Source organism: Acomys minous, assembly GCF_964271855.1.
Source record: "Acomys minous genome assembly, chromosome: 10".
Lineage (NCBI taxonomy): Eukaryota > Metazoa > Chordata > Mammalia > Rodentia > Muridae > Acomys > Acomys minous.
The window spans coordinates 102,945,147-102,969,269 of record NC_140491.1 but is presented as its reverse complement, the minus strand read 5'-3'; the positions used below and the strand labels follow the sequence as shown (position 1 = coordinate 102,969,269).

At 43.2% G+C, this 24,123-nt stretch overlaps 1 protein-coding gene across 1 annotated transcript in view; it reads left to right on the top strand.

Moving 5' to 3' along the window:
- STK39 (serine/threonine kinase 39) overlaps positions 1–22,296 on the top strand; it is a 269,519-nt gene extending 247,223 nt beyond the window's left edge. Inside the window, exons 17-18 of the mRNA XM_084798901.1 lie at positions 10,543–10,607; positions 20,772–22,296. Coding sequence (XP_084655027.1) covers positions 10,543–10,607; positions 20,772–20,846 — 140 coding nt within the window. The 3' untranslated portion in view covers positions 20,847–22,296. The remainder of the gene's footprint in view (positions 1–10,542; positions 10,608–20,771) is intronic.
- Positions 22,297–24,123: the final 1,827 nt, after the last annotated feature.

Below are 24,123 nucleotides of genomic sequence, written 5' to 3'. Positions count from 1 at the left end.
TCTGTGTGAGCAGCAGGGCCTCTGGAGAGAGTTGGAATTTAGTCATATGACAAAAGGGAGTCTTTTACTCAGTTCAATTATATCTCATGCTTTATTAGATGAAACTCAAGTAGGAGGTACACAATAATCCACCACACCCACCGCAGGTAATATTCTTGTAACGAGTTACAATAGCTTGTTTTAAAAGTTGAACGTACAAGACGAAGGTTAAGTTGAACGTGGTAGTGGAAGAAGCGGCTTCCCTGCGAGGTTATTGATCACTGTGCCCCACTTTCTCCTTCGTACTGTGCAGGTCCTCTCTGTCCAACTCTCACCCTGGCAATAGTGGGGAAATGGATGCACAAATGCCCCATTGCTTCACCACTATGTTAGAGACTCCGTACAGCATGGCCAGTCTGCTTATTTATGTAATACAGATTAAAGCTGGTGCCTGAAGGATAGTAGGGGCAGGAGGGGGCTGTGGTTTGGGGGGAAAGTCTGAAGCACCACTCAAGGTACGATCGACGTGCTGGCTCACGGCTCAGCATCAGTTGCCTACATGATAAAGAACATGGTATAGTGTGTTGGCTCCTTGTTTATTTTTGTGGCAAGACTCTCTCAGTAAAGAGAGTGATGACGAATTATATTTCTGTGCACATCCCATAATTCATGTGGACAGACTTGTAACAAAGACTTGGCAACTGGCCATGAGCTTTGCTAGTCTAAGACGGGAAGGACACAAATGTCTGAGGTCTCTTACGGAATATTAGATTAGGATTAAATTTCAGGTTGTTTATTTATGCTATAGCATAAGTTAGAAGTCTTTGTTAACTCTTGAATTGATTGGATTTTTAAAATTATTGTTAAAGAAGTGAGCTCAGAGGCCAGAGAGATGGATCAGGAGTTAAGAGCCCTGGCTGCTCTTGCACAGAGACTGAGTTCAGTTCCCTACACCCAAATGGTGCCTCGCAACTGTCGATAACTGCAGTTACAGGGCATCTGCTGCCCTGCTGCCCTGTCTTGGCACTAGGTGTAGATGTGGCACACAAACTAACATGTAGGCAGACATATAAAATAAACGAGTCAAGAAAAAAAAAGTTCTGCTTTACTCTGTATTTCACACTGTCTGTTAAGCTTTGGGACAGATGGAAAAGGAAGGAGCAAATCACCACAACATGAAGATAAAGTGGGCCTCCTTCTTGAGGCAGGCTGAGCCCTCTGATGGGAGGCCACAGGTGTAAGGTGTCTTCAGTCTGGAAGGCTGTGGCTGCACACTAAGCCCAGAGGCCTTTGGGTTTCCCTGAGCTGTTTCTGGACACCAGATGGCATTGCCTCAGTCGGCTGCATCGCCTGTAATTTAGGTAGCATTCTTCATATCAGTTTATTTGCTGTCTCATTAATTTTACCGGATGCAAAGCTTTTCCTAGTCCAGAAGACTGGAGCTCAGGCTACGTGTGGAAAATTCCCCCTATAAATCCCCGGGTAGAAGTGAATGAAGATAAAGGTTTCCTGAAGTTTAACGCCGCTGTCCATCTTCCTGGGGCACGTCTGTGTTTGACTGGGCACCTTTCTGCAGCTTACAGGATTTGACAAGCTTGTAAAGACAACTCTTAAGATTGTTTCTTTGTTTCTGTTCTTAATCAAGTGATTATATACATAAAAAGAAAGAATTTCTTTTTCAGGCTTAATGGATAGACTAGATTGGATGGCAGCGTCTCCTGTTTGAATGACTAGCGCTTGCCTGGGAATCTTCCCTCTCTGTGAATGTGGCACTGTCATTTAGAGCCCTGGTGTGTGTGTGTGTGTGTGTGTGTGTGTGTGTGTGTGTGTGTGTGTGTGTGTGTGTGTCTGTCTGTCTGTCTGTCTGTCTGTATGAGTGTGTGTGTGAGTGTATGTGAATGTATGTGTGTGTGTGTGAATGTGTGTGAGTAAGTGTGTGTGTCTGAGTGTGTGTATGTCTGTGTGTCTGTGCGTGTATGCACAGATTCACATGTATTCTTTTATTACTTGTTAGTATACAAAGTAAGTTTTATTGTAGTACTGCTTTAACTTATCTAATCTGTCTCCTTTATGCCTTTTGCACTCGTGGTCCTGTTATCATTCCCAGAAATATGTTCAGGGTGTCAAATTCCTACCCGGTCACCTAGCATAATTAAATAAGCACTTTCTGTTGGCATCAGAGAGCAGGGGGAAGCTTTTCTTTGTGCCTCTGGAAATCAGATTTGGATAGATCCCTGTGTTTTATCCCTTCGACCTTTCATGATGTGGTCATTTTCCTGTCCTCTCTGTTTAATTGTACTCAAACTCATGACCTGCACTTTGAAAATCTATAGTGTAAGAGAACTGAAGTCTCTTCAGCCAGCAGATTTGGGGGAGATTTTGAAAGAGGGGGGGGTGTCTAATGTGTTGGAGCTTTCTGTGTACCTGTGGAGACAAGCTTGCCCCTTCACTGCAGGGACCAGAGGAAGGTCTTACATGCACCAGTCTATGAAGAAGCCACATTGGTTCCTTAACAAAGACAGTAGAAACTCACTTGCCTGTAGCAAATGCTTAAGATCAGCATTAGAATATATCCCCCAAAGAGTCTACCAAATATGCACGTGAAATGGGGTCTATTAAAGAAACATAAATTGAAACAATACATTCATTAGGGTGGCCCAGATTAAAGATTGACCATACTAAATGCTGGTGAGTATCCAAGAAGCTGAAACTATCATGCACTGCCAGTTGCAATATTTAGGAAAATAAGAACCTGTCAGGTAAGCATGCTTTTTGTACTTGTAGGTACCTATGCAAGCCTCCCCCCCCAAAAAAAATTAAATAAAATAAAAGATGAGAGGGCATGTGATGTGTGCACCTTTGTAATACAAGATTGTGGAGGGTGCAGCAGGGGGGTCAGAGATTCAAGGCTCACCCTGTCTGTATAATGAGGCCTGTTTAAAAACAAATGGGGAAAATAAGAGGATCCATCTGTTCCAAAACTCCTACGAGGCTATTGATGAAAGTTCTATATTTGTAGTAGCAATTCCTAGACAATCCAAGCCAGATCACAAACAAACCATGCTTATACAGTGGGATACACCTTAGAAACAAAAAAGAAACTATCGCTCGTGTTACAGCGTCCACACATTCCAAAATTGTGAGCTGTGAGAGAAGCCAGGTAAAACGAACACATAAGCAGGATCCCACTTGTATAAAATCCTACAAAATGCAGACTATCTGTAGTGTCAGAAACAAAGCAGTGCTTTCCTGAGGAGAACCCTGAGAGGTCAGGTGAGGAGTTAGTGAGGGCACTGGGTTGTTTGTGAGAGTGGTAGATGTGTCCATGTTTTCCGTTTTAGCAGTAGTTTCCTGAGTGTGCACAACTTCAGAACTCGTAGTTTACACTCGGAATGACTGCGGTTTATGTTTCAGCAGCTCCACTTCAGGGTGACTTTTGTGACACACACACAAAGCCCTTGCCTCTTACCCGCTTACCTCACTGTCACAAATGATGTTACGAAGCCATGAGGCAAAGTTAAGACTTTAAAGGGCCTGGCCCCATTGAGTATTTAGAAAGAGCTACAGTGCTATCTCTAGAAATGTGCGCACAAAGTTTCATCCAAAATTTAGAGGTTTGTAAGGCTAAAAGCCCAGGCTAAGGTGCTTATAAAATTCTTTACTTCTAGGAAGCAAGGGCTGTTTAACTATGGGTGTCTCCCAAGAAGATCCCCTTTTTTTTCTTTAAGCAAGTGAGAGAATTCTTGTCATTATCTCAGATGAATGTTTATCTAGCTATCTATCATCTGTCTTACTTTTTCATCTGCATTTTGGAGAGGACTTTAACTATAAGTATATTGGTCTATCAGCTACCATTAGGAAAATGAGGCTACAGCCGTATTGATTATATCATTTCATTGCTCTGAAAATGAGCAATAATTACATAATGATTATTGGACACTTCCAGTACCATGTTGTCAGCCAGTTCATAAAATTCTACTTTCAGTGCATTAAACAAAAGTCAGGATCAAAATACCAATCTTCCAATTGTGTTTTAAAGGGCAGATTCAGTAGCATACAGTTTTACTGTGTCAAATGATTTCCGTTTTTCACACCCTGTTCAAGTTACACTAACTGGAATTTGCCTGCACCGTAGGGAGAATTACAGATGTATGTCTCCGTTCCTTTCGTTTCCCATAAATTTCATCCTTCTATGTATAAGAAATAAGGCACTTAAGCATGACATTTTGGGTTTCCTACAAGCTAATGCTTGTAGTGCTTATCAAATCCTAGAAATCTCTTGTAAGTATCCCATTTCCTCACCAGGATTTTAATTGAATGAAAGGCCAAGAAAAGTATTTAATGCCATTTTTTATTTTCTTCCAGTATTTTTTTTATCATCTTTACTCTCTCAGAATTCTCTAAAGGGAGGTTCCTTCTAAGGTCCACTCCTTAGCAGAGCTCCAGGCTTTTCCCAGAAAAAGGATGAGCAGAATAGATTTGTATCCAGGTGGATTTTGTGATGAGCATTTTCAGACTCAACATCTGTGAGACAGTTAAGGACTCTGGATGTGGAGAAATTAACTTGTTCAGACCAGAGAAAAGGCCTTCTGCAAATGAGAGCTTTCATGCTAAGCAGACCCCCTGGGTCATCAGGCCTTGAAGTTATAGACTTTCTTACTCCCAGGACCAGCCATTGAATGCAGGAAGGTTTATGGAAGACCCCTGACCTGGGATAAGCCAGGTCTCTGGCCACAGGAAACTCCCAGAGAGACTAAGTTAGAGCTATCTGCTAACAGCATCCCCAGAAGATGGGAAGACAGTTGGGAGTCTGAGCAGATCTGCTCAAGTGGGCTATGGAGACCTGAGCTTTTATTCTGAGCAGGGATTGAGCGTACAGCTTTCAACATTGCTGGCAGGCACAGAGTACTTGTTATCTGGTTCACCTGACCAACAGGGAGTTCTGGCCTAGCATCTTTGCTGAGAACTGTTTTACCTCATAGGGGGAGAAATGATGTCTCATCTCTGGGGGAAAAACTGAAGTCCTTATAAACATACTTGGGTTAGTGTGTGAGACCTACTATTCAGTTGAAATGAACCAAGAGTTCCTTTGCTTTCATTGGTTTTGGGAAGCAAATGGGATTGTGGAGCACTACTAGTAGAAATTCTAACATGGGAGCAATTCTTCTTTCAGACGCTCCTAGCTTGGGTTTATCTTATATCCCTCCAAAGCAGCATGTCATCTTTCATACGCATGACTCTAGGGAGGAAGCCTGCATTGCACTACGTACGGCTGCGAACTAAGATCCCAAAGATCCATTTGTTTGTTGTTTTCCTGTGTTCAGCACAGGTTGGCATTCACTACCAGGCACTTGAAAAATAGCAGGAAACGACATTACTTTTAAAAAGCTTATTCTGAACTTACAAGTCATAGGTGGGGTTCTGTACATGCCGAAATAACAATCCATAAGTATTTAGCATATCTGGCACTGATAAGTGACATTGAAAGAAAAAACTTGTGGGTAAATAGAAAATGAGGCGGTTTGGATGAAGGAGTGTGACAGTACAGCTAGGGAAATTTGTGCAGAGACTGAAAGAGAGAGGTGGCCCTGGAGGTGGCTTTTTTTCTTCCAGCAGGGTGGTGGCAGGTTCAGGGGTTCTAGGTAGGAGCCTGCTGTGAATGCTTGAAGTCAAGATGGGGCCTGTCGTAACTACAAGCACAAAGAGGAGAGAACACTGCAGGGATCAGGTCAAAGCTAGAGCTGGGGGCTTGATCAGGTGGGCTGGGGAAACTTTGCAGGGCCCATACCTTGTATCCTGACCTGGAAAGCCAAAAGGGTTTTAAGCATAAAGGTGGCACCAACCAATACATGGTGACAGACGTAGCTGACTGCCCGAAGAGGCTGGCTTCTGAGGCCAAGGCTGGAAGCAGAGAGATTATCAGCTGTTACGCAGATGGTGAGGAGAGATGACCATATCCTGATGTGGGGCACAGGCAGTGGGGTTGGTGAGATCTCACCATGTTCTATATGTACAGATAATTTTTAAAAATACATCTTTATTTTTTTTTTACGTAAGAGGCTCTTTAGTTTGTCAAGAAGTTTCAGTCTAGCAAGGACATTGGGCATATGCAGGTGCTTCTAGCAAGAGCCAGTGGTAAAGACTAGACTCGAGGAGAGTGGAGTCAGGCAACCATTCCCAGCAAGATTTAGAATAGGAAATAGCAAAAGAAATGCTGGCAAGGTTGGAAGTTAGGCTTGAGCAAGAGTCTAGACTCTGCCGAGATGACATTATCCAAGGAGGCGGCATACCCTCCTTTGTGACCCAGACTCGCACATAAATAATGAGCGTGAAAAGAGATGCTATGAGCTGTAAAGACTGAAGACAGGCCGGCTAAGTTACTGCAGCTGCCCAGAGCAGAAAGCAGACATGTGTTAGCATGGTGAATTCCCAGAAGCACCCAAGCACTCACAGGCGGAATGAACTTACTCCAGTTCAGAGAGGTCACCAGCTCTAAGCAAGAGACGAGGTTTGAACGCAGATGCGCTGGCGGGGGATTCGGATGTGAGCACAGTGTACTTCATTGCGTCCCCTGAGGTCAGGGGCCTGGAGATGTAGGGAGAGTACTGAGGTGGGCCTCCTACTTCATCCAGGTCTGGAAGGGAACTGGCCATTGGCTTTAGAGTAACACACAGAAGACACCCACCTTTTCTCCCTAGAGCTGGCATTATTTGCCTTCTTTTGGCATTTCTTCTTACTTTTCTGCACCAACTGAGTGTGGGATCAGAGATGCCCTGCGTCTCTTGGATAAACCATCAGATTGAAGTCATCACCCTGTCAGGTGTCCCAAGATCATGCCTGCTTATCTTAAAGTCTTACTTGTGGCCATCTGCAGACTCGTTGATCACTGGCCCCTATTTTTCCCCAACACTTTTGCTTGGTACTAGGTCAGATTAAATTAGCTCACCATCACAGGAACATCAGCATTGTATGAGATTGTTATGAAATAAACCGGTGTCCCGGGAGAGAAGTGCATCTTTTGACTAATTGCTCTGAATATAATCGTGAGCTATAAAGAGTCCTTAAATCATCTTTACTTCTGTAACTATGAAAATGTGGAGAATTTGGGGAGCACAGGGAATTCACAGAGCAAACTCTCTGGAGAAGGCCTGGCTTCATTTGCTGAAGAAGTATGTGCTTGTCCACCTGGACACTGACAGATTGCCGTGACAGCCTTATTTCCTTCTCTGTTTAGATCCAGGGAGGAACGAGCACGGTTTCCATGGGGACTATTAATGATGTTATTACAGTCCCGGAAGTCACAGCGCTAGCTAGAGCTTATGTCACATGTTATAAAAGGAAATGTAAATACAGACTTAGCACTGGTGGACCTCCAAGACTGAAGTGTGAAGCAAGGGAAAAGGAGGCTTCCGAGGTGCAGTCCCACTATTAACAATACTCTGCTGTGCTCACAGACAGGAGCCTAGCATAGCTGTCCTCTGAGAGGCTCCACTCAGCAGGGAATCCAGTCAGATGTAGAGACTCATAACCAAACATTGGGTGAAACATAGGGAGTCTTCTGGTAAATTGGGGGGATGGATAGGACCAGGAAGTGACATGAGCTCCAGAGAAGACCAACAGAGCCAACTAACCAGGGGCCCAGAGGGACTTGTGGAGACTGAAGCACCATCCACAGACCATAAATAAACTGGACCTAGACCCCCTACATAGAAATAGCCAACAGGCAGCTCAGGCTTTAAGTGGGTCCCCTAGTAAGGGGAGCAGGGGCTGTCTCTCTGACACGGACTTGGTTGTCTACTTTTTTATCACTCCCCCCTGGCAGGACAGCTTCATCAGGCGACAGGGGAAGAGGACTTGCTCACTCTTGAATCCACTTGCCAAGCCGCAGTGGGTGGGTAGCAGGGACTCCCATTTTCTGAGGAATGTGGTGGGAGAGATGGTAAGACTGGGCGGAGAGGAGGGGACTATGATTGGTTGGAATAAAAGGTGAATAAATTAATTTTTTTAAAAAGTGGTACAGCAGGCTAGTGGGCCTCAGTGTGTCCCTATTTCCCCAAAGACAGAGAAGTTTTTAGGACTCAATTCAGTGTCCTGAGGAGGAATGGGGAGGCAATCTTAAAGGAGAGAGTACTGGGTGCCAAACCAGAGACCTGAGTTTTAGCTGAGGAAGTCTAAGTTGAGTTAAGTTTAGGTCTTGGCCACTAAGGAAATGGGTTTCAGAAGCTAGCCTTTTCGAAACCATGGAGTTTCTTAAAGCAGCAGGTTCAGTGTTCCCCGACATGGGCAAGAAGGCTCCCCAGAATCACAGGCAGCCCTTCCCAGCTCTTCCTTCTCCACTCACGTTCCAGGTAAGGAGCGTTTTTATTTTTGAAATCCAGGTGCACAGTCAGGAGAAGGGAGAAGACAGTGACACCCATCTTTTTAATGAGTCTTGCTGCTGGAAGGGAAATTAGCATCACCCTGGATTTTCTGTGATGTCAGTTAAATGAAGGTGTTTTATAGCACTTTACAACAAATTAGAATCAACTAAATTGAAAATAAGCCTAGCAGCTGGGTTGAGTAATCAGGTAAGTGGCCAGTTTTGCTATTTTGACTCTGAGCTGAAGACAGAATTTGAATTTCTAATGTCCCAGAGGGTATGGGGCTCACACTTCGGGGCGGGGGGGGGGGGTAGCCTGGGTCCTAGGGTGATTGTTTAAAGTGCTGGCAGCCCATGGCTGCTTCTGAGTCGGCACACAGACTGCTAGCCACTTCCCTGGAAGTTGGCCCTCGCTCACACGTTTGTACACCAGAGGGCTGTGAATTAGTGCAGGGCAGAGCAGTGCTTTTGGCTGAACCGCAGAGAACAACATAGAAGTAGATGACGCAGAACAAGGCAGTAAATCAGCCACATTAGCCAAGAGAGCCTAATGAAAGGACTAAAATTCATGCGAAGACTTTACAGCCACTCGTGAAATCAGCCCAAACCAGTGGGGCCATTAGAACGTTTTTATGTCTTCAGAACGCAAGGCACCCTTGCTGCAATTTGTGTTTAGTCAGAGTGTCCTGACACAGTAAATACTGCCTCTCTTTGGTAGACAGCATTTCATACTTGAACATCTCACTCTGTGAGCCACTGTTTCCTACACAAATTGCTAATGATTTTAGTATCTAGAATCTATCTGTGAAGCCTGGTACGGCCAGCCCGATGGGTGTTGGTGGCCTGGGCTGTGCCCAGTAGGTGTGTACTTGTGTCCAATTGCTCTTACTAACAGGAAAAGAGGAGGAGATGAAAGGGGAGCGGGTGTGGGTAAAAAGGAAACCTTCCAGACTGTTCAGAATGGAACTCGTGAGAAGGCAATACATGCAGGTAAAATTATGCTTGTAATTGTGACTTATAAAGAGAAATAGGCCATATCAAGTCTGTAATTTTTACTTTGCCGTCCTCTGCAGCTAACAGATTCAATGAAATAAATCTGTAGAAACCTTTATATCTAGGTTAATTTCTAAATATAACAGATTTTCTTCTGCTTTCTACTTGGAACTCATAGTATATGAAGGTATTGTACCGTCTTCTCAAAGTTTTGGATCTCAAAAAAAAAAAAAAAAAAAAAAACTCAGAAAAACAACGGCGTCCAGCTGCTGAACCAGCAGTTATTTTCTCATGACATAAAAATGACAAACAGACCCCGTCATTCCGGCTTTTGTTCGGGGAGTAGCCCTTTGCAGGCGTGGGCTATTCTTGAGGTCTAGATGAAGAAGGCAGCTTTCAGTTTTCATCCCCTTTGCTTTTGACAGTTCTACTCATAAGCGGTACTTCAAGTTAGGTGGGCAACTAGGAAATTCTGCCTTCTATACGGCAGCAGCATCTCGATACCGGAGCATCACAAAGCCAGGGGGGTGGGGTCAACCTTTGATGGATTCATCTGACCCAGTGCCTAGCTCTCCAGTGCAGAACTCTGCACTGACAGCCTCCGTGCGTGACCCTGGCCCACTGACTCATGCCCTGTGGCACATCACTGGAGAGACGGATCACTGTGCCGTGGAAGTACCACAGGCTGTCTGGGCTGTAAAGGTTGTCTGCTGTCCTGTGTTGCACTGATAAAAGTGGGTGCAGGGAACTGACTGAATTTACAGGCCAAGAGTTCCAATGTGCTGACTGGTTCTTTCCCAGAGAAGTTTATAACAATCTCTCTCCTCTTTCGCACTGCCCTCTTCCTGGCTAATAATTTTCTTAGTAATTAGTTTTTTAGAAAAACCAACTGGTTGAGACTCTGGAGCCGTGATCATTTCTACTTTCCATTAGAAAGTAATTTCAAATTTTATGATAGGAAATGCAGGGTTGATGTACAGTGATTAATCCAGATGCACACAGATAGGAGGTGACAGAAATGATATTAAATGGTTTTAGAAAGTATCTGTATGAAAGTAATTTGGCCATTTATATGGACTTTGTAATGTCTGTGAAAGAAATAATTTTGCAGCTTATTGCATCATTAGTCAAATTTTCCGAATCATTGATGTGAAAATCCAGACTTATTGGAAATAACTTGGACACCGTTTCTCTGTGTTTATATTTTACAGTGGCTGCTAATTTACAGAAGATTGTAGATGACCCCAAAGCTTTAAAAACATTGACATTTAAGTTGGTAAGTGGAAAGGTGGAAGTAGAAGTTATGTTATGAATCATGTCATTTTATACATTTAATTTTGTTGTTGCTAGATTTGGGGAGAATCACATGTTGTACTCATTAGTTGCCTCTGCCATATCGGGGGCATTTTTCTGATCATGACTGGGAACTCTTCCTCTGTGAATGCAGGCCGTTCTTTCCTCTTCATACCTTTGGCTAGGAGCAGCCCTTTGAGACCCTCAAAGCCCTGGCTGCCATTTTTGTTCCAGAACCTCTTTGTATTACACCTGGACCACAGACAAAATTAAACCTAATTCAAAGCAGCGCTCTTACTGAAGCTTTCCTGAGTGAAAGCCAGGTAGTTGTAGCTTTTAAAAATAGAGGCCAGTAGTTGTTGTAAATGGTTCCAGTAATTGGAAACGATTGCAGGACAGCCCACTGAAGGGTAGTGAACAAAGACATAGCATCTCACTCCCGCTCTGAAATCATGCCACCACATTTTCTTTTAAGAGAAAAGATGGTCCAACAGTCCTGTTACATGTATTAGCACATTTTAAATGTAAGGACAGGTGGCTGCAGGAGACGGAACAGTGAGCATTCTGGGGTGACTGTGAAGCAAGGATTTTAAGCCCAGATCATGAAGACTGGTAGTTTTCCAAGCGATTTTAGCAAGCAGTGTATTAAAGCAGAATAAATGACTCATTTTCCAACATAAATGAATCTTATCAAGGGCCAGTCGGAATGCCACAAGCAATTTAGGATCTAGAGGACCAACATATGACCATGCGCAGCCAATACTGATGACCTGCCTCCTTTGTTGTTCCTTGTGAAAATCGAATGGAAACGTGGCGGGCCACAACTGCTACACGAGTAACCACAGTAGACACAAGCCTGGCGTTAATGAATTTTCTATGTCTTCCTTCTCATCTCGTTTCAGAGATCTAGGCTTTGTGATCACATAAAAAAATGCAAGGAGTTTCGCGGAATATACCTGGTCACAAAGGAACACTTCATTCAGTATAGAGCACTACAAGATACAGAGCTTGTCTGTGGGGCTGTCTACACCTCTGCTGTGTTAGAAATTCACATGCAATTTTGTGCCCATATTTTATTCATATGAACTCTCATATGTGATGAGGAACTGATAATCTGAGCCAGCATTTCAGACCCTTAAAAATAGCCTTTATTGGGGTGAGGCACTCTCTGAAGCTCATTTTCCTCATTTGGGATGTCTGCACACAGTCAGGCATTTCAAACTCTCTTGTTGATTCAGTCCCATCGTGTGCGAATTTACTTCCTCAAAAACTGTAGTGACGCTAGCCCCTCTCTCGGGAAAGTTACTCTGAAAACAGCTACCATACCTTCCTGAAAGCCTGAGGGTTGACAACGCCCTCCACGTCTCTTCCTCTGCTTAACTTTCAGGATTCTCGGATCGTCTCTTGATTCTGCCTTCTGGGCCCAGACACTGCTCTGCTTCTGAGCCCGTCTTCCTAACAACTATCCATCCCCCAGTGCCCAGCTCTGTGTGTGCTACTGCAAGTCTGTCCAGGGTGCCTCCCTGATGTCCCAAAGTGCTGCTGCAAAGAGTGGCCCCCTACTGTCTTCTTCTCAAACCCTCCGCCCGGCTTATGACACAAAAGCTATCTCTTTTTTTTTTTCCTTTTTAAAAATATATTTTATTAATTTATTCATATTATATCTCAATTGTTATCCCATCCCTTCTATCTTCCCATTCCTCCCTCCCTCCCATTCTCCCCTTACTCCCGTGCCCTATGACTGTGACTGAGGGGGACCTCCTCCCCCTGAATATGCTCATAGGGTATCAGGTCTCTTCTTGGTAGCCTGGTGGCACTCAGAAGAAGGATAGCCATCTCTGATTCTATGCCTTGCGCATCTCCTGCTACATGTCCCCTCTGCTTGGTGGGATCCTTTACTTAGATCGATGTCCAGGACCACACAGCAGATGCTGCAAACCCAACCCTGGTCTAGCTCAGAGCCCGTGCTTACAATCCTGTGTTCTCCTTCCGAGGCAGCCCCAAGCTGGTGCTTTCAGGAATTCCTCTGTGGATTCTTCTTTTGTATGTCTGGATGTATTTACTATGCTTGAGACCGGGTCTTTTCTGTACCTTCATGAGTGAGCAATGCTGCCTAGTTCAAAAAAAAGTCCTGGTAGCAAATCCATGCGTGTGCTCCTCTGCCTCAGTTAGACAGGTAGCAGTCTGTGTGTTCTCAAGACATGGAAATTGATAGTATTTCCTACAAAGGTCGTTAGAGATGTTACATAAAACCAGTCGCAAGGATGACTTTCTCTTCCTGTCTTAACTCTCTGTCCTGAGGTGGTCCTTTGTTGTTAGCAGTAGCCTGCCAGGTTAAGACCCATGCTCCACAGAGCTAATTTGAACCATGGGTAGCCAGATAAAGCTCAGGGATTTCGGTGCATTGGCTTTCAGTCAACAACTTGGTTGTTTTATTTGAAGACTAAAAGATCAAAGTGTTCCGGCAGTAGTGTTTCCTCATAAGCTGCTGCTGCAGTTCAAGGTCTTCTCATCTCTCAGATGTTTATCATGATTCCCATCCTAAGGCAGGGGTCTGGAAATTGCCGGGAGGACAGGCGCATGGCGGATGTGTGTGTGTGTGTGTGTGTGTGTGTGTGTGTGTGTGTGTGTGTGTGTGTTACTACAGTGTTCCTTTACCTTGCTGAACTACTGCTTCACGCGTGGGACTGGAGGGCTACTTCTAAAAACGCCTTAATGCTCAGGCCACTGCCCAGGTTCTCTGCTTCAATGGCTTGTGCAGCCTGGGCTTTTAGAATTTGGGGGGCACCTCTTAGTGTTGCTGCCATTTTGTCACAGCTGGAGGCATTCCTGCTGATTGGTAGATTGCCATTTTGCCCCCTCCCCCACCACTTGGTTCACCTTTTGTCCTTACCTTGTGTATCTGATCACTGAAGAAGCCAAAGGGCCAGTGTTGGTGCATGTCTGTTATCCCAGCACTCAGGAGGAAGAGGCAGATGGACCTTTGCAAGTTCAAGGCCAGACAGGGCTATAGTAAGACTCACTAATATATATATAAACAAACAAGTAAAGTTGCTTTTCCCCTTCGCCCAGGAAGGCCTGTAGCCTTCTTTGACAGGTCTGGTTTCCCTGTCATCTGGCCATGGCTAGGGATTTGCTTCTTTGATTTTAACCAAGTGCTTCAGCCATGAGGCCATTTCAGCTACAGTATCTTGTGGCTTCCAGTTGACACAGCCTCACGGATGTAGAATTGTTATTTTTTAAATTAGCCACCCTGTGGTTTTTTAATGTAGGTGAATTTTACTGCTTTCAATGTAGAATTTTAAAAACTGCATTAGTGAAAATGTGAAATAAGATATGTTTAATTTGCTTTTGAAAAAAAAAATAAGTTCGAGTGCATCTAATTCACGTACAGTTGGCTCCTATTTACATGAGCATTATAGATTTTAGTTGCTGAAATGTAATAACATTATGTATACCACATACAGAGATTTCATAAGCATTTTGATGATTAATGACTAAGGGATTTATTTCTAGGGGCTCTGGGCTTAGGTCTACTTGGATCTTGGAGCTTGCTTGACTATATCTTTTCCTGAAATGAGGACAAAGTCAAGATAGGAACAGAAAACTATTTGAGCATTTTGAGCTTTTCCCCCTTACTGCAGGGGAACCAGGCTGACATCTGAGGCTCTCGGCCTGTTCAGAAGGTCCACATGGCAGCCTCCTGCTTCTTGTTCTGTCTGAAGCAAAGGATGGCCAAATGTGGGCCAGAGACCAGCGAGTTGGATAGAAACCTGTGATAAAATGGAAGTGCAGGACCTTTTTCCCAGCCCAGAGCCCAGAGACAGATGAGTTCTGAGGCACAGGAGTCTCCTTAGCTGTTTAAGTGAGAACGGGAAACTGGGAGCCTCAAGTTTGAGGACCAAGGCTTCATGGGAAACACGTGTTTCACACTCCATGAAGCACTAGAGTAAATAAAGCCTGGCTCTCAAACTCCATGGTTCCGTGTCATTCCCTGGGGAGCTCAGAGCATCCCGGGCTGTACTCAGACCATCTGAGTCACCACCCATGGGGCAGAAAGGGGCTTTAGTATGTTTTCAAATTCTCCTACTGATGCAGAAACACATCCTCCTTTGGGGCAGAAGGGCAGAATGTTGGCGCTGAACTGCTGTATCTTCAGCTCCTGCCCAGGCACGGGCAGTTCCTGCAGCGTGCATGGAAGAGTCAGGAAGGGAGCTTCGGGGATTTGACTATAGGCTTGAATGCTAACAGTCATGCTGTTCTGCATGGCTATGCAAAGTCCCTGGGAATGTGTGTGTTTTTCTTTTGTGTGGGAGGCCAACTTTATGTCTTCCTTATGTTTTTGGTTAAGCCTGAGAAATAACTCTACAGGCCATGAGTGTGATGGCATATGCTTATGATTCCAGAGCCTGCGAGGCAGTCAGGAGAACTCTTGAGTTTGAGGTCAGAGTGGAGTGCATTAAGACCTAGATGCTTGGTTTGTTTCATTTTATTTTTAAGAAGGGGGAAGAGAGAAATACTTAAATTGATGAATAATGAGATTTTTCAAAAGGCATACAAATTCAGGAAATGAATATCTAACATAGCCATTAATGTTGAACAAAAATCTGGACAAAAATCAAGAAAGTATACAAAAAAAAAAGTAACACTAGGCAAGAGGGCATAGGGAAAGAATAATTAGTGATGGAGCTGTGGGTAGAAATGTAGAGTTTATATATTCTCGTCATACTTTATTACTAATTTGTACTTGATATTGTACAAATACTCTTAGCCTCTCTACTTTATCACCAAGCCCCAGCGTTCTGTCTTACCAGTCCATTCTATTGGTAAGTCCGCCACTGAGATTTTTATTTGACTTTCTCAGCTCTTCACTGCCAGGAGTTCAGATTTTCATCCCCTTATTGAATTCCATTTAGCTTTCTTATACAGGTTTCCTTGTTTCATTCAGCTGATTGTTCCCTCTTTGATTAGTGGTGTGTGTGTGTGTGTGTGTGTGTGTGTGTGTGTGTGTGTGTGTGTGTGTCTGTGTGTGTCTGTGTGTGTGTGTGTGTGCAGACATATACTGCATACAAGAGAAAATGTGGCATTTATCTTTCTGAAACTCGCTATTATGATGAAGCATCAGTGAACATAGATATCCAAGTATCTCTGTAGTGTGTTGACTTACAGTCATTTGGTATCTACTAGAAGTATTATAGCTGAGTCATACGATAATTCTAAGGCGCATATGCTTGAATGACTTGGTACCCAGTTGGTAGAACTATTTGGCAAAGGTTAAATGCTGTAGCCCTTTTGGTAGAGGTGTGTCATGGGGATGAACTTGAAGTGTCCCACGATTTCTAGTATATTCTTTCTACCTCTTGCTGATCAAGATGTGAGCTCTCATCTGTTCCTGACACCATGTCTTTGTCCTGCATTATAAATGCTAACCCTCTGAAACTGTAATCGTAAGTAAGCACTCTTTTGGTAAGTTGGATTGGCTGTTTAGTCACAGCAATAGAAAGATGAAGACCCCTGTGTGGATTTCTGTGGTGGCTGTACAGGACTTTATTCCAGTGCATAAGGGTTGTTCTTCCCCTATATCCTTACCCACATTTACTGGTGTTTGTGTCCTTAATGATGGCCATTCTATAGTGAGATAAAAATCTCAAAAGTTTTAGTTATCATTTTCTTAGCAGGTAAGGATGTTAGGATGGTAAACACCTCTTCAAATATTTATTGACTGTTAGAATTTCTTTTGAAACCTATCTATTCAGTTCACTAAGCTACTTATTCATTGAATGATGTAGGGTTTTGTTATTTAGCTTTTCTAGTTGTTTATTTTTCATATGAATCGTTGTCTGATGCATAATGAGCAAAGTCTGTATTTGTTCCCATTCTGTGTGATGTCTCTTCGATTTGGTAATTGCTTGCTGTGCACAGATTAATTTTATAGAATCCCATTTGTCTAAAACTGTATGGACTATCTATGTCCACTCCAGCTCCGAGTAATGACATGGAGACTTAATAGTTATTTTTAACAGCTTTAAGCCTTAGCTTTCTGTTGTTCCCGACTAGCTCTTAAAGCCTCTGTTAACCCATTTATATTAATCTCTGTTTTGCCACATGGCTCATGACCTCTCCTTCATTTTCATATCCCTGCCTTCCTCCAGGTCTCCTAGGTGAATCTTCTTGCACATCTTTCTTTCCCAGAGTTCCCATCTCTGCCGCAAGTCCAATGTTCTCCTGCCTTTGCTATAGGCGGTTTAGCTTTTCATTCAACCAATCAGAAGGTGATGGAGAACAATGTTTATAAAACATTGAGACAGGTGATGCTTAAAAATACCAAAGTAAGGTATGTACTCAGCTCTCTGCTAGTACAGAAATCAGCAATTGAATTTACCTTTTCACAGTGCTACAATAAACATCACTCCAACATTTGTCAGTTCCTTAAACTTCATTTTGAAGCTGAGATACACAAAGTGTAGGTAATTCATGGGCCTCTGAGATTCACTGTGACCTTTCTAGAAGATTCTATGTCACAACACTTTTCAGATACTACTAAGATGGTGTTGCACTGCCTTTTCTACTGTGTTGACCTTGGCACAAAGGTCATGCTAAGTCAATCTCACAGAGCTGCCATAACTCAAGGAAACAGCTTCAGTCCGTCTTCCATTAGACCTGTGAAAAGTCAAGTCGGGTTCACTTAAACCTGCTCCTAATGAGACAGGGAACACTTCTGGCTTTATAAAATTTCAACCTGAACTCATGTCTACTTACCACTCTGGAATAAAATTGGGGGCAGATCATTCCTTTGGTATGCAATGCAAGTACAGTCAGGGGCTTCAGGAAACGCCCTTACGAATAGCTAGGTGTCAGCTAAGGTTCTTTCTACCCGCCCCTACCCTCTCCCACAGGAAACCATTGTTTAGCAGACAGCACCTTAAAACCGGACACTATTTGTTATCTGTAAGAAATTGGAATTTTCAAAGGAAAATTAGGTTTTGGAAAACTTCAGCCCCCAAAATACTTAGAAGCTTTTGTGATGAGACTACAGTTGGCCGTATCAATGGCTACGGTTTGTTTACACTGAATAGCATTCATATTCTGTAATGAAATAACCTTTAGAAGATCTATAAAACTCGATGGTGCTTAAAAAAAATCACACCCAGGTAAAGATCCACTCAAAGGGCAGAGGGGACCTGTGGATTTTAATGGAACATAGCACGGAAAGTTCAGCACTCTTGTTTGGGATTCACAATGCAGCTAACCTTTCAGAATTACTGCTGGGAAAGTTTTGGTGTTGTAGCAAACAGCGTTTGGAAAAGCTTCTAAAAATACTCCCCCTTTCTAAACCCGGGTTTGCGTGAAGCTGGGTTTGTCTTCACGCACTTGAGAGCAGGCAGCGTAGAGTGAATGCAGCAGGGTATACAAGAATCCAGCTGCCGTCGCTAAGCAGACGGTTACAGAAGTTTGCAGAAATGTAAGTCGCATCATCGGCCTCCTCAGGGTTTGTTGTTGCTGCTGACACTTTGTGGGAGACCTTATTTTCCATGAAGATTTTTATTTATGTTAACATGGGATGAGTTCATTATTAGGTTTAATGAATCAGTAATCAAATATTTGAAGGCTGTACCTTATTTTCCATGAAGATTTTTATTTATGTTAACATGGGATGAGTTCATTATTAGGTTTAATGAATCAGTAATCAAATATTTGAAGGCTGTATATTCTAATTTCTAAGGTAATACTGTAAATATAACCTACATAAACATATTTTTAACGTATGTGAGGGTTTTTTTTTGCATTTTGGGAGTCCTGGAGCCTGAACCCAGGGCCTCATGCTGCATGGTAACTATGTGAGGTACCACTGAGACACAGCCTCAGACATTACTTTGAAATACTCTAAGCAACTTACTTCAATAATGTCAAAATATTTTAAATTTTCTCACTTTCAATTTTTGAGACAGTCAATAAAAAGATTATATTCCACATAAACATAATTTTGGGGGTCTTCAACCTTTTTAAACAGTAAATAGTTACCATGAGTCTTAAAGGTTGGAATGCTTTCTTGAAAGGGTCTTGGTCCCTTGACTCTGAGTGATTGCATCCTGTGTACATAGTCTCCCTTGGTGTTTTATAGACTGAGAAAGAGCGTAGAGGCTGAGCACAGACTAGGGACAGCAGGCTGAATGGAAGGTGCCTGAGTGTTAGAGGCAACCAAGCCAAGGCTGTCTAGGAGACAAGTACATCCTGCTGCAAGTCCCAGCAGTGGGGAGTTCAGGGGAGACTCCCTCTGTGCCCACAGCAATCAAGGGCCCGCTACGAAACTGTCCTTCCCAGAGAAGGAGTTCATAGTTGTGTTTTGCTTCAAGTCAGCTTAATCATTGTGGATATTTTGGTTTCATTCTTACTTGTTTCACCAAATTTTGATCATCTTGCTGCCCTATCTGTGACATAGCTTTGAAGCTCTTGACAGTCTTCAGCACTAGCCAGTTGGGTCATTTTGCCACCAGCTGTGGCAGTAATGTGCCCTCAGCTGCTGTCACTCACCTGCCTACCAAACCCATGGTTTCTGCTGCCAGTCAGTGAAATTTAGTAGAGCCGCATAGGGTGGAAGGAGGAACATGTCACGGGCAGAGGAAGGAACAGCCTTAGCGGAATAGGAAGTAAGGGACTGAGGGCTTCCGTACTGATGTGGCAAATGCCGCTAGGGAGCATCTGCTGAAATCTCTGCTGTGCTGGATCTCCTTGTTGGAAGTCAGGTAAAGCAGAGATGCAAGTTGTTTTCACTGAGTTGCTCAAATGTCAAAGAAAGTTACAGATGTCAATGGATAGGCACAGCATATATTTTCTTTGCCATAAATGCTGCCTGATTTTACCCACCTTCAGGGCACTGATTTGACATTGGCATAATTTACTGAGTGTTATTTTGGAGACAGTTAGCAATATGTCTTCAGAAGTTTAAAACGTTTTAACTATATTCTTTTTTAATATATTATATTAATTTATTCATATTACATCTTAATTGTTTTCTCATCCCTTGTATCCTCCTATTCTTACCTCCCTCCCATTTTCCCCTTACTCCCCTCCCCTATGACTGTGACTGAGGGGGACCTCCTCCCCCTGTATATGCTCTTATTTAATAAAAAAAAAAAAGCGAAACATTTGACAAAGGTTGGTTTCACATACTCCCGCTTGAGCTTCGTGCACACACAGTTCGGATTTAGCAGATGAATGGTGGTGTTTGCAAATGGTTATGAGAAACTGTTATCCGTTGAAACAATTTAGCATGAATTTAGCCTAGGAATTTTTGATAATTTAATCATTCATCAAACTCTCCCCCCTTTAGCGTTTCTGTAATCGCCTATTATGATCAGTGTATTATAAGGTAAAGAAACTTTAAAATAACAATCTCCTCCACCCACTGTGTGTGTGTGTGTGTGTGTGTGTGTGTGTGTGTGTGTGTGTGTGTGCTTGTATCCATGTATGGATAAAAGAAATGAACGGGATGAAAACAACAAATTAGGATCAGTGAAATTATCCCAATAAGTAGTGGCTTATTTATAGAAATAATAAAAATTTGACACACCATGATTAGGGCTATTTAAGTTAAAAAAAATAGAATTCCATTCCAATATTGTTAGTCATCTTTTTCTGAGACCAGCATACTTCAGATAATGACCGTAGGAAGAGATCTCTTCTTTGCCTAACTGTTTTGAAGGTTCCAGTCTGTGATTAGTCAGTTCCATTGATCTGGGCCTGTCTGTGGTGGAGTAGCATGTCATGCTGGGAAGACAAGGCAGAGCAGAGCCCTTAATCATACAGGCAAAAAACAAGTGGCAGAGAGGTGATCTGAGGTCCCAGCCCCCCTTTTTAAAGACATGTTCCTATGCATCTCAGGCTTCCCACTTGGAATGCTGAGGCAGGTAGAATATGAATTTCATCGGAAAGCCTAGGTGGGCATTGTACTCACCACACTTCCGCTGGTTGAAGTCACCAGGACCAGATTTCTAACAGCATTTGGTACCCAGCGATCAGTCATTCACCAGTGCGGTCTTGGGTGGGGCCTCTCCTTGAAGAGGAGGCCATGGACCTGGAGAGGATCTGCCCACCCACAAATGAGGCTCTAGAACCAGCACTGACCCATTTCTCCTTCCCTTTTCAGGCTTCTGGCTGCGACGGGGCAGAGATCCCGGATGAAGTGAAGCTGATCGGGTTTGCTCAGTTGAGTGTGAGCTGATGTATGTCCCTCGCTGTCACCCTCATCTGTCGTGCCCCTCCCCCTCTTTGCCTCCTTCCTCCCTCCCCCTCACTCCCACATCCCAACCAATACGGAAGATTGTGAAGAGGCTGGCTTCGATGAAGTGGGATAAAAAAAATAATAATTTTAAAAAAAAACTTAGAGCACTCTGAGTTCCGCTTTATTCTCCAGCAATGCACAGTACGAGAACAGGCGAGCGCCACAGCTGCGCGACCGCTGCGCTGCTGCCTTCTCCCCAGAAAGCTATTTTCTATCCTTAGCTGTCACTTTGGATAGCCTGTAAGTGAGGAGTCTGAAACACACTCTATCTCTTGGCAACAAAAGGAATCTTCTACCAGAAGCCTTTTCTCCTTTTCCTGTTGTATTTCTGTTTAATACTTTAATTGTACATCTGACAATACTGCCTCTTTTATGTTGTACCTAGAAATTAATATACTTATAAAATTAAGATTTATTAGCCAAACTTGAATTCTAGTTTTAAAACTGACTGTGAATTTTATTTTTCATATATTTATGCTTTACACACCTTAGCAAGAGGGGGGAAAGTTTTGATTATATGCTTCTTGCAGTTGATCTCTTGTTATTTAAACAAAAAGTTTCAGGTCTATCTTTGGAGTATTTGTAGCTTCTAATTTTTGAAATGACTGAATTAAGAATTTGGATGCTTTGCTGTTTTTGGTTGGTTTGCCTAAAATCCAGTCCACAATCCAGTTGCCTCTTGGGAGAGGGAGGTGCCTTGCGAACTTTCATATTACGAATGTGCCTGAGGCTGCTTTACTCTGGACTAGTCTCAGATCTAAAACCCGCACTGCATAAGGTGGCATACTTCAATTATGCATCATCGGGACATTTAGAATACTGTCAACATGTTGTTATTCTGTTAGCTTGCTAACCACAGCCCCTGTCTCTGATTTGGCTCTTCTCCAGCGATAGGATTTGTTGTTTTGAAGGTGATAAACTTGACAACACCCGGATCTGAGTTTTACTTGAAACTCTGGAGAATACACAAGTGGTGTGAAAAATAATTGAAAGGGTTTTGTGCAATGACAAAAGGTAAAAGATGCTGTAAACGTTCAAGAATAAATATTTCCAACCCAAGAACCTTCTGCTTGACTATGTATTATGAACCTAGTAAACCTTAGGATTTTCAAATTTGGAGTCAACACCTGCAAAGGAGGTGGGGCTCCTGGGATGGTACCATTGCTCTTTCCTAGCTAACCCTAGATACGGCAGCTCTTTAATGTACTTTAAAAAGCAACTATATATTACTAAGGAAAGACGTTATTTATAATTGCCTTGTCATAATCATTAAGGTGTTCTAGAACCATTTGCATACAATTTAATGTAATTCCATTCCATTCTGTTGTTTACACAATTACTCAAAGATGACTGCAAAGGTAAAAGGAAAATAAATGTGTATTGCACAGTGCACTTGTGTCTCCTCCTTTTCATCCCTCCTCCAGCTGTCACCAGCCCCTCCACAGTGCAGTTCAACACTGTCCTGGGATGCCTAGCGCAAGCTGCCTAGTGAGAAGTGCCCCACAGGAAGAATGCAGTCAGTCACAGAGAAGGGGTTTTAACCGATGACCTGAAACATTCACACTCCGTTTAGAAAGGCAGCCCTTGAAATCATTAGGGCTTCAAGGGACAAAAGAGACCAATTCCTTCCAACTGCTTCTCCATCCACATTAGTGCTAGGCATGCCGAGGAAAATCCGCAGTAGTTAAGTGACGTATCCAGGGCGCTTCAGAGAGCTGCTTGCAAAGCTGGATGCCACTGTGGATCCTGCTTTCCTGACAGAAAGAGCAAGTTCTTAACAGTTCTTAGTATAACCTGTGAGTAAGACCAGTCTGAGAAGTTGAAGATAAGTCCCTGTTGTTGAAGACGCTGAACACTTTGGGCATAGGACACAATTAGAACTGGAGTTGATCTCAGATCCTCCCATTTGAAGATTAGCTTTTACTCTACTGGATGGTGCTGTGCATGCTGCTGAGGGAAGACTGCAGTCGACTGTCCTACCCAGCTGTGACAGCTATGAAGCCACAACAATGCCCAGCCTGGTAAGATGTCCCTAAAGGTGCAACCATGGCACTTACCTCTCGGAGTTAGCCAACAGCTCTCTAAGGGCACCTAAGACCTAAGTTAAAGTACTTAACCAGAGGGAAATCATGCCTGGTGCTATAAACCTACGAAACTACACATGGCTAGTGAGGTCATGGGTCTTGTTTGTTGTTGTTGTTGTTGTTGTTGTTGTTGTTCTGTTGATTTCTTCACTTTACATCCCCATCATGTAGCCCCTCCCTCCTCTCCCTCTCCCTCCCCCCCCCCACTTACCCCTCCCCTGTTCCTCAGAAGAGGTCACAGATCTTGCAGGAGAAACCTGCTACTGCTACTTTCCTAAACCAATATAATTCCAACCTGCGTTCGAAATACTTACTTGTCCTTATGCCCACAGATAAGTGTAGCTCTCACCTCTCATCAAAGAGGGCTGCTTTCTGCAGCAAAAGGTGACCATTATAGAAGGCCACAACGAGTTAGTCGCAAAGAACAGCTGACTGTTGGCTGCTCCCCTGCCCCAAGCGATGATGCATTTACCACACAGCCCCTGTACCTGAGCTTCAGGGGACATCGTGGAAGAGGACCAGAAAGTCTGCTGTGAGATCGTGCCTTCTAGCAGTGACACACGGAAGCTCCCCATATGAAATCTCAACAACATGGTTATCCAGACAAGACCTGCACAATGCTAACTAATGCCACTTGATATCCCAGCATAGATGGAAAACCTTCCAGGGCCCTATCCTAGATGAAGAGCCGCAAGCAATCTACAAGTGCTGAGAGAAGGACAACTAACTTCCCCCAGGGATTATTAACCCCCTGATTGGTTATCCAATTTGTAGTGGTAAGCATCCTATCCAGGCAACAGGGAATAGACTCAGCAGATTAAACTTATCTGGTCACTCCTTTAGATGTGTATGTACCACAGTTGTTAAAGAAGGGGGTGATCAGGGACATGCAGACAGAAGAAGAGTGGGAAATTAGGAAATTATATTTTAATTAAATAATTTAAAAATATGTGATAAGACTTTCATATCCTACTAAAAAGGACTGAAGAACTTTGTGCCATTATAGTGTATTTAATTCCTTAAGTTCTATTTTTCACAAACGCTGAAAACTCTTAAAATTGGTATAGAACAAAAACAATAAAAACCAGATAGCTAAAGCAGTCTTAGGAAAGAAACAGGCTGTCATATTCCCT